We start from the raw sequence: 13,196 nt of genomic DNA on the forward strand, positions 1-13,196 counted from the left end.
TTATTAAAACTTGGGGTTATTATGACTGCTATTAAAATATAAAGGAGAAATTGAAAATGAAATTTTGGAATTTGAGATTATGACACTTTTTGTCCCACTTCTATATTAGGTCACAATACAATGTGAGCTAACAATATATGCTGCATGGAACAGAAATGAAAGTTTTGGAAATTAGATGTCTTTAAAAAAAAGGTTAGAAGATGATGGATTATAGTAAGATCATTATTTAAGTTCTGATTTCTATTACTCTGTTCTATGTTAATTATTACCTTAAAGAACTAGTGTCCATCTGAAGAACAAAAGAGAGGTAAGCTTAAAATTGGTCTCAAATAAAAAGGAAATTCAATTTCATGGTTTGACAATTCTTAAGGTAAAAAATTACAAAGGTCTGAGAAAATATCATGGAATCACTTTTTCTGAGTGTTTAAAAATAGAATGTTAGGGATGGTACATATGCATTTTAAATAAGAGCAAATATACATACTACTTGAACCTTTCAAAGTTTCTTCTCTTTTTATAATTCTATTACTGGAAACTTTGTTTTAGTTTATAATCAATCAAAAATCCCACTTTCATTCATTTTATACACTTAAATACAATATGTGGTAGATACTTAGTATTTGAATAAATACAAAAAGTTATTATGGCCTAAAATATTTTTTCACATATTCTTCTTGTTCTAATTCACCTATGAGAACAGAACACCTAAGTTTGGACTAAGTAAGCTGTAAGGTTCATTCTAGATCTAAATCTTGCCCTTCATATCATTTGTTAACCAAACAAAACATTTTGTTATTTTTTACCTTAAGAGCAGTGGCATATAAGTTTGCACTTAAATTTTGATAAATATCCATTATAATTGACACGGGAAATTCTGTAGGAATGTTCGTTACTTGCTTTTCTTTACTCATTTTACGTTTAGCTTCATTTCTATCATTTAATAGTATGAAGAGAGAGATTCTGTTGATTACTCAAACCCTCTTTTCCCTTTATATTTTCAAAATCTTCACCTTGACTTTCTTCTTCTTCCTCTGTATCTACATATTCTGATCCTTCCTCTCCATCTACAGCATCCTGCTCATCTTGACTGAATTCCTGCATCATGGCCATCTTGACTGAATTCCTCCTCTGCCACTTCATCTTCATAATCTTCTAACAGTCCTTACTCTTGGCTGCTTTCTTTATTATTTCCCACCCTGGCAGATGATTTTTTAAAATTTTTAAAAATTTTTTATTAATTAATTTATTTTTAGTTTTCAACATTCACTTCCAAAAGATTTTGAGTTCTAAATTTTCTCCCCATCTCTCCCCTCACCCCAAGATGGTGTGCATTCTGAATACCCTTTCCCCCAATCTGCTCTCCCTTCTATCACCCTCACTCTCTTCTCTTATCCCCTTCCCCTTCTATTTTCCTGTAAGGCAGGATAGATGTCTATACCCAATTGCCTGTATATCTTATTTACCAGTTGCTCGTAAAAACAATTTTTAACATTTGTTTTTAAAACTTTAAGCTCCAAATTCTCTCCGTTCCTCCCTCCCCACCCACCCACCCACCCTTGAGAGGACAAGCAATTCAATAGAGGTTATACATGTGTAGTCATGTAAAATATTTCCATAATAGTAATATTGAGGAAGACTAATTATATTTCCCTTCATCCTATCCTGCCCCCCCATTTACTCTATTCTCTCCTTTGATCCTGTCCGTCCTCAAAAGTGTTTGCTTCTGATTACCCCCTCGCCAATCTGCCCTCCCTTCTATCATCTCCCCCTCTCTTATCCCCTTCCCACTATATTGTAGGGTAAAATAGATTTCCATACCCAATTGATTGTGTATGTTATTCCCTCCTTAAGCCAAATCCAATGAGAATAAGATTCACTCATTCCCTCTTAGTTCCCCCACTTCCCATCCACTGTTAAAGCTTTTTCTTGCCTCTTTTATGTGAAATTATTTACCCCATTCTACTTTTCCCTTTATCCTTCTTTCTACCAGTACAATCCTCCATCATCCTTTAAATTTTATTTTTTTAAATATCATCCCTTCATATTCAACTCACCCTGTGCCCTCTGTCAATATACATATTTCCTCCAACTATCCTAATGATGAGAAAATTCTCATGAGTTACAAATATCATCTTTCTATGCAGGAACATAAACAGTTCAGCTTTAATAAGTCTCTTATGATTTTTCTTTCCTGTTTACCTTTTCATGCTTCTTGAGTCTTGTATTTGAAAGTCAAATTTTCTATTCAGCTCTGGTCTTTTTATCAAGAATGTTTGAAAGTTCTTGATTTAATTGAATGTCCATTTTTTTCTCTGAAGGATTATACTCAGTTTTGCTAGATAGGTGATTCTTGGCTATAATCCTATCTCTTTTGACCTCTGGGAATATCATATTCCAAGCCCTCTGATCCCTTAATTTAGAAGCTGCTAAATCTTGTGTTATACTGATTGTGTTTCCAAAATACTTGGATTGTTTCTTTCTGGTTGCTTGCAATATGTTCTCCTTGACCTGGGAACTCTGGAATTTGACTAGAATATTCTTAGAAGGTTTCCTTTGGAGATCTCTTTCAGGAGGTGATTGGTGGATTCTTTCAATTTCTATTTTTCCATCTGGTTCTAGAATATTAGGGAAGTTTTCTTCATTAATTTCTTGGAAGATGATATCTAGGCTCTTTTATTGATCATCACTGTCTGGTACTCCAATAATTTTTAAATTATCTCTCCTGGATCTATTTTCTAGGTCAGTTGTTTATCCAATGAAATATTTCACATTGCCTTCCATTGTTTCATTCTTTTGATTTTGTTTTATAATTTCTTCATTTCTCATAGAGTCATTAGCTTCCACTTGCTCCATTCTAATTTTTAAGGAATTATTTTCTGCAGTGAGCTTTTGGACCTTCTTTTCTATTCAGCCAATTCTGCTTTTTAAGGTATTCTTCTCCTCATTGGCTTTTTGGACCTCTTTTGTCTTTTGGGTTAGTCTTATTTTTTAAGGTATTATTTTCTTCAGTATTTGTTTGAGTCTCCTTTAGCAAGCTGTTGACTTGTTTTTCATGATTTTCTTGCATCACTCGCATTTGTCTTTCCAGTTTGTCCTCTACTTCTCTTACTTGCTTTTCAAAATCCTTTTTGAGCTCTTCCATGACCTGAGACCAATTCATACTTTTCTTGGAGGATGCAGGAGCTTTGGCTTTGTTATCTTCTTCTTGTTTTATGTTTTGATCTTCTCTGTCACCAAAGAAAGATTCTATAGTCTTTTTCTGTGTTTGCTAATGTTCTAAGCCAATTACTTGACTTTTTAACTTTTTGTTAAGGTAGGGCTCTGTTTGCAGTGTGGAGGGTGTACTGTCCCAAGCTTGGGGGATTTCATGCAGCTGTTTTCAGAGATACTTCTAGGGACCTGTAAGTTTTCAGTTCTTCCAAGGTGGTATGATCAAAGGAGAGGTGTTTACTCTTTTCCTGACCTGTGCTCTGGTCTATGAGGGACCACAAGTACTCTTTTCTGCCTTGGAACTGTGTGAGGAGCATTCAGCCTCCATTGCCACCACAACTTCTGCCATGTCAGCGTTCCTCCTCACCCCAGAACCACAACCCAGGACTGCAACCCAGATCCAAGCATAGGCAAAGCAAGAGAATCCTGCCTCAGAGCCAGCAAAGAGATCCCTGCAGTCCCCCTTTGATCAGCTGCTCAATCCCTACACTGTCTGTGGGCCAAGAGCTGTGGAAGCAGCTGCTGCTGCCACCCTGGGACCATTCTAGGGCTGGGACAGGACCACGCTCCTCTTTCACCCAGGTCCAACAGACCTTTCCTACTGACTTTCTAAGTTGTTTTTGGTGTTTGTGGTTTTAGAAGTCTGGAAAGTGCCATAGATGCCTGTGATTCAGTCCCCTGAGGTCTGCTCCAGGTTTTCTGGGGCTCTGTCTTTGCTTGCACACTCTCCTAGCTCAGAACAACAGACGTTTCCTATCAACTAGAAATTTGTTTCACTGTCTTTTTGTAGGTTCTGCTGATCTAAATATTTGTTTAGAGCCATTTTTTTACAGGTATTTAGAGGGGTTTGGGGGAGTGCTCAAGCAAGTCACTGCTTTTACTCGGCTATCTTGGCTACATTCCCTCTTGATCGCTTTCTAATCCTTCTTCCTGATAATTGCCTCATGAATTGTCTGGACCCATCAATATTTTATTTTCAATATGTAAATTTCCCTGAGTTTTCTTTTGATGTGACTATTGAGGACTTCCATTCCTAGAATCCTTGCCATCTTCATGAAGTGGTGATGACTGAGGGAGGAAAGGAAAGAGGGTAAACAAATATGGAAAGAAGGATAGGAGTCATAGCCAATATAATTACCTTATTAATGCCCAGAAGAGTAGACATCATCTGGGAAGACCTTGAAAAGGAGCCAAGTGAGGGATGGACAGGATGAGGGGAGCACTGGGCTTGGGATGAAGGCTTAGGAAGGGAATCTGTCACATCTTCTTTTTCGCTATCTGATTGATTGTGCCCAAGAAAAGTTCTATGTTCTGTATTGACAGTGCTACTCTTTTCATCTACTATATTAAAAACAAATAAAGAGTACATGAACAAATCTATCATTTCAAGGCAATAAATAATAATATAAGAGTGGAAATTCCTCAGATGGCTTACTGGTTTTCCTTATCTGCTGAGAAGCACTTATTATTTTGGTTAAGTTCGACTTGGGGAGTTTCTGCCAAGAAAAAAAAAGAATAATGAGTATCAATTCCTATAAAATACTAACATTTAACAGTCTACATTTTTTTGAGGTTTACCAATGTAATGTATTTAGTCTGATCATCATATAGAAAATAAAATCTTCTGGACTATTTTGCTCACCAGAATCTGATATAGCAAGAGGTATAATTTTATTCTTCAATACTTTGTCATATCATTGAAAAATATCAGGTTTTAGAAATTAGTACTTCAATGTATCATCCAAATGACTATAATAAAGAGAGTTAAAGTCCCTTAGTCTTTAGTTTTAGCTTCTTTATGTGTTTTGGAATAGTAATAATTACTCTGAATTACTTCTTTTCTTAAAACTAAAGGGAGGAAGAGACACTTGACTAAAGGTCTCAAGACTGGGGACACTGGGGAAATGTTGATGTCAGGCTCACTTTTTCTAGGCCTGGTTGTTGGGTTCACTCACACTTGACACCTTCAGCAGGAAGAAAGCAAAGGTTCCTGCTAGCAAGAGGCCACTAAATTGAAAAAAAATTCAGGCTATAAGAACCTCAGTTCACACAAGGTCTTGAGTACCTTCATTGCACTGCTGAGAAAAAGCTGAGATCTTGCATTCAGGTCTCACATCTTCACCTAGGGACTAGAACTCCTGAATATGTACTCAACATCAACTGTAAACTATGTCCTATTGTTTGGAATTTTTGTGTTGTATGTATGCACTTGAAAGGACTGGGCTTTACCCTCTAGAAACTCTCAGGTTCTAGGAAAAGCTGTGAAGATGCAGTCTAATGCAGTCATATTTTATTATGTACTGTTTATTGCTTCTGCATCAATGCCAAGAATCAAGTATTATATACAACTCAAAAAAAAAAAAAACACCTAAAAAGGGGTTTTTTACATTTATTGTGTGTGTCATAGGCCTCATTGGCTGTCTAGTAAAACCATTGGATCACTATTCAAAGAAATGTGTTTAAGTGCATGAAATAAAATATATAAGTTTAAATAGGAAATCAATTAAAAATCAGAAAATCATGCAACCATTCCAAGTAGAACCATTACCAATTTATGTTATATAATCTTAAGTGGACCATTACTGCTTCTAGGCAATCCTACCATACCTCCCTCATCAATTAATTATCCCACCCTCCACAACTGCTCTTCCATGCCTTTTCATCCCCTCTCAAACCTTCCATGGTTCCCTCTTCCCCCATACTTTCAGCTGAGAAACTTGCTTCATATTTTACAGAAAAAATGAAGGCCAATTGACATTAGCTCCCTCTTCTACCTCTCCAATCACTCAGATGCCTTCTGCCACCATCTCCTTCATCCCTATGTCACATGATGAAGTGGCTTACTCCTCACCAAGGCTGAGCCCTCTACTTTTTCAGGTGATCCCGTCCCATCCTATCTTCTCCAACAGATTTTCCCCTTCTCTCATACTGATTCTAACATTTATTTTTAATCTCAGCCATCTTCTAGGTCATTCTCTATTGCCTGCAAACATGTCCATGTCTCTCAATCCTGAAAAACCCCTCACTAGATCCTTCCATCCCTGCTATCTTCTTTCTTCTGTCATAAGTCATTGCTACCATGTCATACTGCCTCCTTACTACAAGCTGCCTGAAGTGTATATATCATGTAACAAGGAATACATATTCAAAGCAAACTTTTCAAGAACTTCTTATGACAAGGGACTATGGGGGCAGGTAGGTGGCGCAGCACAGAGGACAAGCCCTGGAGACAAGAGAACCTGGGTTCAAATTTGGCCTCAGACACTTGCTATTTACTAGCTATGTGACCCTAAGCAAGTCACTTAACCTAACTGCCTCGCAAAAAAAAAAGAAAAAAAAAAGACAAGGAATTATGAAATTTGGACATAATATTTACAAAATAAAAAAAAAGTGTCACAAACCCAAAATTATCTACCAAATAAAACTCAGTATGTTCTGCAAAGGTAGGAGATGGATATTTCAACAAAAATAATGGATAGAGCACAAGCCTGCAGTCAGGAAGATCTGAGTTCAATTTCTCCCTCAGACACTTACTAGATATGCTATCCTGGGGGCAGGTCACTTAAATGCTGTTTGCCTCAATTTCTTCATGTGTAAAATGGGGATAATAGCAGTACTTACCTCTCAGGGTTGTTGTGAGAGTCAAATGAGATAATAATTGTGAAGTGTTTAGCATAGTGTCTGACATATGGAAGTGCAATATAAATTTTAGCTATTATTATTATTAATTACATATAGCCCATTATTAATATTGTCTATTCACATAGAAAAAAACATTAAAAATATCAGTTCATTCAACTAATAATTTTATGTGTATGTTACTCTCCTAGATTCAACAGGAGATAAAAAGAGATGTTCTATCTCCAGGGAGCTATGAAATATTTACACCAATAACCACAATAAAAAACAGTGTGATAAATATGGGAAATGTGATGTGACTTAAGGTATTAATGGACATCAAAACAGGGAGAGCTTATTTCCATATAGGAACGGAGAAATAAATGGGATCAAGAAAGATTTCATGAATTAAAAATCATTTGACCTAGGCCTTAATATATTAATTTATGATTTTAGTGTCCAAAGGTAAATGGTAGAGAAAGACATTTCAGGAGGAAAGAACTAACTATAAGTCTTGGAGTTTGGAAAGTACAAGGCATAGTCATAGAAGACTATTTTACTATGACTAGTAAAATTTTTATGGTGCTTAGGATTTCTTTAGGCAAGAAGTAGAAGGTAAAGTTTTAGATTTATACTTCATACCATACACTACAATAAATTCTAACTATATTATTAATTTAAATATTTAAGATTAAGAGTTATAATAAATGGAATAAAAATTTTATCAACTACAGAAGATACTTTTTATTAAACAGAAGAATTATTAGAGACAAAATCAATAGGTTTGTTTATAGAGAGATCTGTCCAACAAAGAAAAAGTGATGTTTTTAAATTAAAAGAATAGAAAAAGGTTGGAAAATATTTTAAACAAGTATATAAACTAAGTTCGATAATGGTAATATGTAATATACATATACAATCAATCCTCAACATTCAGTTGGTTTATCATTTTGCATGCTTTAATTATTAACCTCATTTTCACTTTCACAATGACAACCGCCATGCACAATAGGGGAAAAAAACGAGAAGCACAATGCTGCAAGTTTGTGGAGTAGCTGGTACCTGCTAGGCACTTCACTGGTCTTGTTCACCCTACCCTTGTAGATTAAAGAACTTCCCAAACATTCCTTGGCACAGTTTTATTGTTTGCCTTTAAAACTCAAGTTTTGTATAACAATTATGCTACCCAAACGCAGTGCAAGTCTCATAGGGTCCTCTGAACAAGAACGTTACATAACTATATCTCATTATCATATAGAACCTTTAAAAAAGTAGATTCGGACACAAGAAATGGTAATCTTTTTAAAGGCAGAAATTCTAAACACAACTTTTACAAATCATACCATAATAAAATTGTAATAAATACTGGGATCATAAAATTATATAGCTAGAAAAGATGCTAATTAAGCACTTAGTATGTGTCAGACATAGTGTTAAGTGCTGGCAATACAAATGTAAGCAAAAGGAAAGGCAGCCCCTCTTTCCAGGAGCTTAAATTCTAATTAAAAAAATAGTACAAAAAAGGAAACTGGAAAAGGGGCAAAAGGAACATATCCACCTGGGGGGTGGGACATGGCAGAAAATTAGTCTAAAGCATAGTGGGCTGAGCTGTTAGAAATGGTATATTCAGGGGCAGCTAGGTGGTACAGTGGATAGAGCACCAGCCCTGAAGTCAGGAGGACCTGAGTTCAAATCTGGCCTCAGACCAAACACTTGACATGTACTAGCTGTGTGACCTTGGGCAAGTCACTCAACCCCGATTGCCTCACCCCCCCCAAAAAACGAAAAGGTATATTCAGCAATCTCTAGTGAAAGATCACAATTTTTGGTGGTCATGAGAACCTAAGCTCTATTTCTCATATGTTCAGTGAATACATGTTTAAGTATTTGACTTTTGTGCCATTTTCTAAGAATGTGACCTCCACAAAAATTGAAGATTGACTATCTGATACATATCTCTCAATCTAGTAAAATGTCTTCAAATGAAGCAATGATTGAATAAAAATTGTTTCATTATTACAGAATTACTTCATGAAAAATTTTATAATCTTCTAATAAGTAGAGAAATGTAAATTGACCTAAGTTTATTATATCAACTAGAATGTCAAAAATTGCAAAAATTATAAATTTGTGGAGTTGTGGGAAATTCTAATATGCCACTGGTGGAACTGCAGTGCAAGCATTTTGGAGAACAACATACGAGACTCATAAAACCGATTTTCATTGCTATGATTCCATTGCTATGAATTCATCCTAAAAAAGAGCACAGGAAGGAAAAAAAGGACCTAGCTGTACAAAACTTTCATAGCTACTCTATTTGTAAAAATTGGAAGTAATCTCTATACCCACCATTTGGAGAACAATATATCCCATAACGGATCATAGATTTAAAGCTAGAAGGGACCTTAAATAAAAAGACTTTGCCAAGGTCATATATTTATTTAGGAGTGGTATCCATAGTATATGAACCCAGGTTCTCTGACTCCAAATCTAATACTCTTTTGAGTGTACAAATAAATACAAAGATTACAAGGAAATATGGAAAGTGATGCAGAGATATCAGCAGAAAGCAAACTGTACACACATTGATTTTACCTAGTTTTTCAGTAAAAAAAACAAAACAAAACAAAAAAACAAAGCTAAAGGTGGAAAAACTTGAAAGAAATCTAAAGCTTGACACAAAACAAAAGCTTTTTTGCTTTTAACTCATTTGGCTCCAAATGGGTTGAATTCATTTGGAGTTAAATACTAAGGATATTGTTTAAAATTTTATTTTTGTTTGATTTTGTTGATGATTATTAGGTTTACAATAAATTTTTTTTACAAAGCAAAGCACCCACTAAACTGAAATTTAAGACTAGAAAAAAAATTCCATGAAGAAATTTTACCTTAATACTAAAATCTAATTCTTCTTCATCTGTGGTTGGCCAGGAATCATCAGCCCCAGGTTTGTCAGAGAATCTTTTAAAAAGAAAACAAAAATAAGTAGTTTTATTTCCAGAAGAGAATCACTAAAAAGGCTTTTTAGTTGTTGTCAGATGTTTACCACCAAATGATACATTACACAGGATAGCTTAATGGAGCAGGGTATGTAAACTATTCCTACTCCAATATTCAATTTGGCACAGAAGAAAATATTATTGTAAAATCTATCAGTGGGTTTATCCTTCTGAATAATCTCACTTCCTATTTTTATACTCCTCTAAAGCTGACAAATGAACACAATGGGACATTATAAATCACACAATCACCAAAAACCTGCAATATATTTGTATCATGTCATTACTCTCTGTGCCTTCTTTACCAGTTTCTGACAAACACTTTCACAGTAAGTCTCTCATTTTTCTTAAAGTCACCTTCCTTAGATTTCAATTCTAGATAGAACTTTTTATTTGTTGTTGTTCAGTCTTTCGGTCATGTCTGACTCTTTGGGACCTCCCTTGGAGTTCTCTTAACAAAAGTACTGGAGCAGTTTGCCATTTCCTTCCCTAGTTCATTTCACAGCTAAGGAAACTGACTTGCCTGGGGTCACCTAGCTAGTAAGTGTCTGAGGCTAGATTTGACCTCATAAACATGAGTCTTTCTGATTCAAAGTCCAGTGCTCTCTCCACTATGTTGCCTAGCTGCCCTCTAGATATGTGAGTAGGTCATATATTCCAATCTCAGAAAGGTAATTACTACAAGTACAATAATTCCTGAATGTAACATAATCACTGATGAACTTGGTCAGACAATATTATAGAATAGAACAGAAACCATTTTCAGAGTAAATTAGAATATTCATGATGCCTATTTGGTTTGGAATGTCCATCTGCCTATCCACTACCAATCAATGTGCACCATTTCCTTCAGGACCTAATTTGAGACTTATCTCCTTAGAGAAGACTTCCATGAGTCACAGAATCAGAAAAAATCAATTCAGGTCACTAAAAATTTACCTGGATCCCCATATGTACAAAAAATAAAATTATTAATCTTTATCTTTCTTGTGAGAAGCACTTCTGTACAACTGCTGTGGTAATCTGTTTTCAGGGAGTTTCAACTCCAGAGTTATCACTCTATTCACCTCTTTGGGGGAGGAGGAATTCAAGAACAGTAGGGTATATGACTTGTGTTTTCATTGGTGCAGGGGAATAATGTAGATTAGCAACTATTTGGTGTCAGAGAGTTGCCTGGGAACACTGAAGGATTAAATGACTTGCTTAGGGTCACAAAACAAGTATGTGACAAAGGGGGAACTTGACCCCAGTTTATTCTTACTCCTAGACCTACTCCCTATCCACTGCCCCCAAGGCACTTCTTTTCTCAGCTCCTTAGCATTTGTTAACACCATGACAGCTTTTTTTTTTAAAATAGGTTTTCTTGATTCTTTGATAGGTAAGCCAAGTGTCCTTTCCTTCTCCTTAAACTTGTCATTATTTATTTGATCTTGTCTTTTTTACATCTTTCTTCTTGTTTTACTTCTCCTTCAGTTTCATTCCATCTCTTCCTCCTTCTCATAACCTACACATTGTCTTCTTCCATATATCCTCCTCCAACTCTTCAAATCTATCTTTACTCACTTTCTTTTCCTCCTTTAGATGGAGTCATTCTCCTTCAACTCAAGTCACTTCAATTTCTCAAGGCCTCCTGAATATCTTTATATTATTAACTTTCTCTCTCGGATCTTTGTCAAAATCCTAAAGGATTCCAAATTATCCTCTCAATTCCTTCTCTTTCTTTAGTTCAGGTCCTGCTCCTGCTCCCCTTTTCACACAATCTCCTTTGGACAAAAGAAGTAAGAAAGGCTCCAAATATTCAGCTTCTCTGGATCACATAAGTCTTCCCACCAACCTCCTGACAGACTCACACTCTTCCTCTTTACCTCTAGTAGGTTCTCTTTTTTCTTTATTTTTTAAAAAGTTTGTATCATTCCTTCTACTTGATCATCTGAAGAGCAGAAAGACTTTTTCTCCAGCCTTTTCACCTTCTTCTATATTAAGACTAACTCTTGTTACTGGCAGCAACACAAACAAAGCACAAAATTTGTAGGTCACTGCAAAATAATCTGTGCTGTGTGAATATGAGCTCACTGAAAGTGAGATATCTAGTCCTTAGTCACTCCAGTTGGTGGCCTTTACAGGTAATAAACTGCCACGTCTGTTTGCCTCTCTAGGAGTTCCAGAGAAATGATGTCCTTTTAACAGACTTGCCACCTCTTCTCAAGATATAATGCCAGTTTTCCTGGATGCCTCAAACTGGCAACTAGAATATTCCTGCCAAAGTCTCAATGTGAGAACCAGCTTTCTATCACTGTTGTCTACAAGAGTACCAAGCAGAAACTACTTACCAGCCACTTCTCATTTCATTCTATTGCTTTTTTCTGTCTTGCTGAGAAATTTCCAATACTGCTTCCTGTCTTGACTTAAGACCCTGGCCCCAGTGACTAATCGCCACCCCATGCTGATCACCCCTTGAGTTGATAATCCCTGAGCACTTTGAAGTATTTAAGTATTTGACTTTTGTGCCATTTTCTAAGAATGTGACCTCCACAAAAATTGAAGATTGACTATCTGATACATATCTCTCAATCTAGTAAAATGTCTTCAAATGAAGCAATGATTGAATAAAAATTGTTTCATTATTACAGAATTACTTCATGAAAAATGTTCTAATCTTCCAATAAGTAGAGAAATGTAAATCGACCTAAGTTTATTATATCGACTAGAATGTCAAAAATTGCAAAAGTTATAAATTCGTGGAGTTGTGGGAAATTCTAATATGCCACTGGTGGAACTGCACATCAGTGCAAACATTTTGGAGAACAACATACAAGACTCATAAAACCGATTTTCATTGCTATGATTCCATTGCTATGAATTCATCCTAAAAAAGAGCACAGGAAGGAAAAAACGGACCTAGTTGTACAAAACATTCATAGCTGCATTCACAGGTAAGACACATTTATACAACTTTAAGAAGATACATATTTGCACTACAAATGTGTCTTAAAAGTCTTACTAGGAATCCATTCCAGGTAGCAAATATATAGTGTGGCCATATGGAAGAACATAGCTTGCTCATTCTTCATTCAACTAATTACCTTTTATTAGTAGTTCTATTAGGGGATTGTGGATAGGGAGTGGTTCTGGGAGTAAAAATATACTGGGTTCAAGTTCTCCTTTTGTCACATACTGGTTTTGAGGGCCCAGGCAAATAACTTAATCCTTCGGTGTTCCCAGGCAACTCTAACACAGAACAGTTGCCAAACTGATTAATATATAAATATATGAGGTGTTTAATAAACATAATTCTATGCAAGATGATGAAATAAAAAAAATGAGTTAATGTGATGGTGGGAATTGGTTAAATTGAAGATATATTATTTT

At 35.6% G+C, this 13,196-nt stretch overlaps 1 protein-coding gene across 1 annotated transcript in view; it reads right to left on the reverse strand.

The window, feature by feature from the left end:
• Positions 1-13,196, reverse strand: part of LOC114038079 (ankyrin repeat domain-containing protein 26-like) — a 100,883-nt gene that overhangs the window by 62,948 nt on the left and 24,739 nt on the right. The window contains 3 exon segments of the mRNA XM_027855184.1: positions 4,349-4,551; positions 4,646-4,706; positions 9,717-9,789. Of these exon segments, the coding sequence (XP_027710985.1) occupies positions 4,349-4,551; positions 4,646-4,706; positions 9,717-9,789 (337 nt within the window).

The sequence above is a fragment of the Vombatus ursinus genome, unplaced genomic scaffold (assembly GCF_900497805.2).
Source record: "Vombatus ursinus unplaced genomic scaffold, bare-nosed wombat genome assembly UNPS02010788.1, whole genome shotgun sequence".
Lineage (NCBI taxonomy): Eukaryota > Metazoa > Chordata > Mammalia > Diprotodontia > Vombatidae > Vombatus > Vombatus ursinus.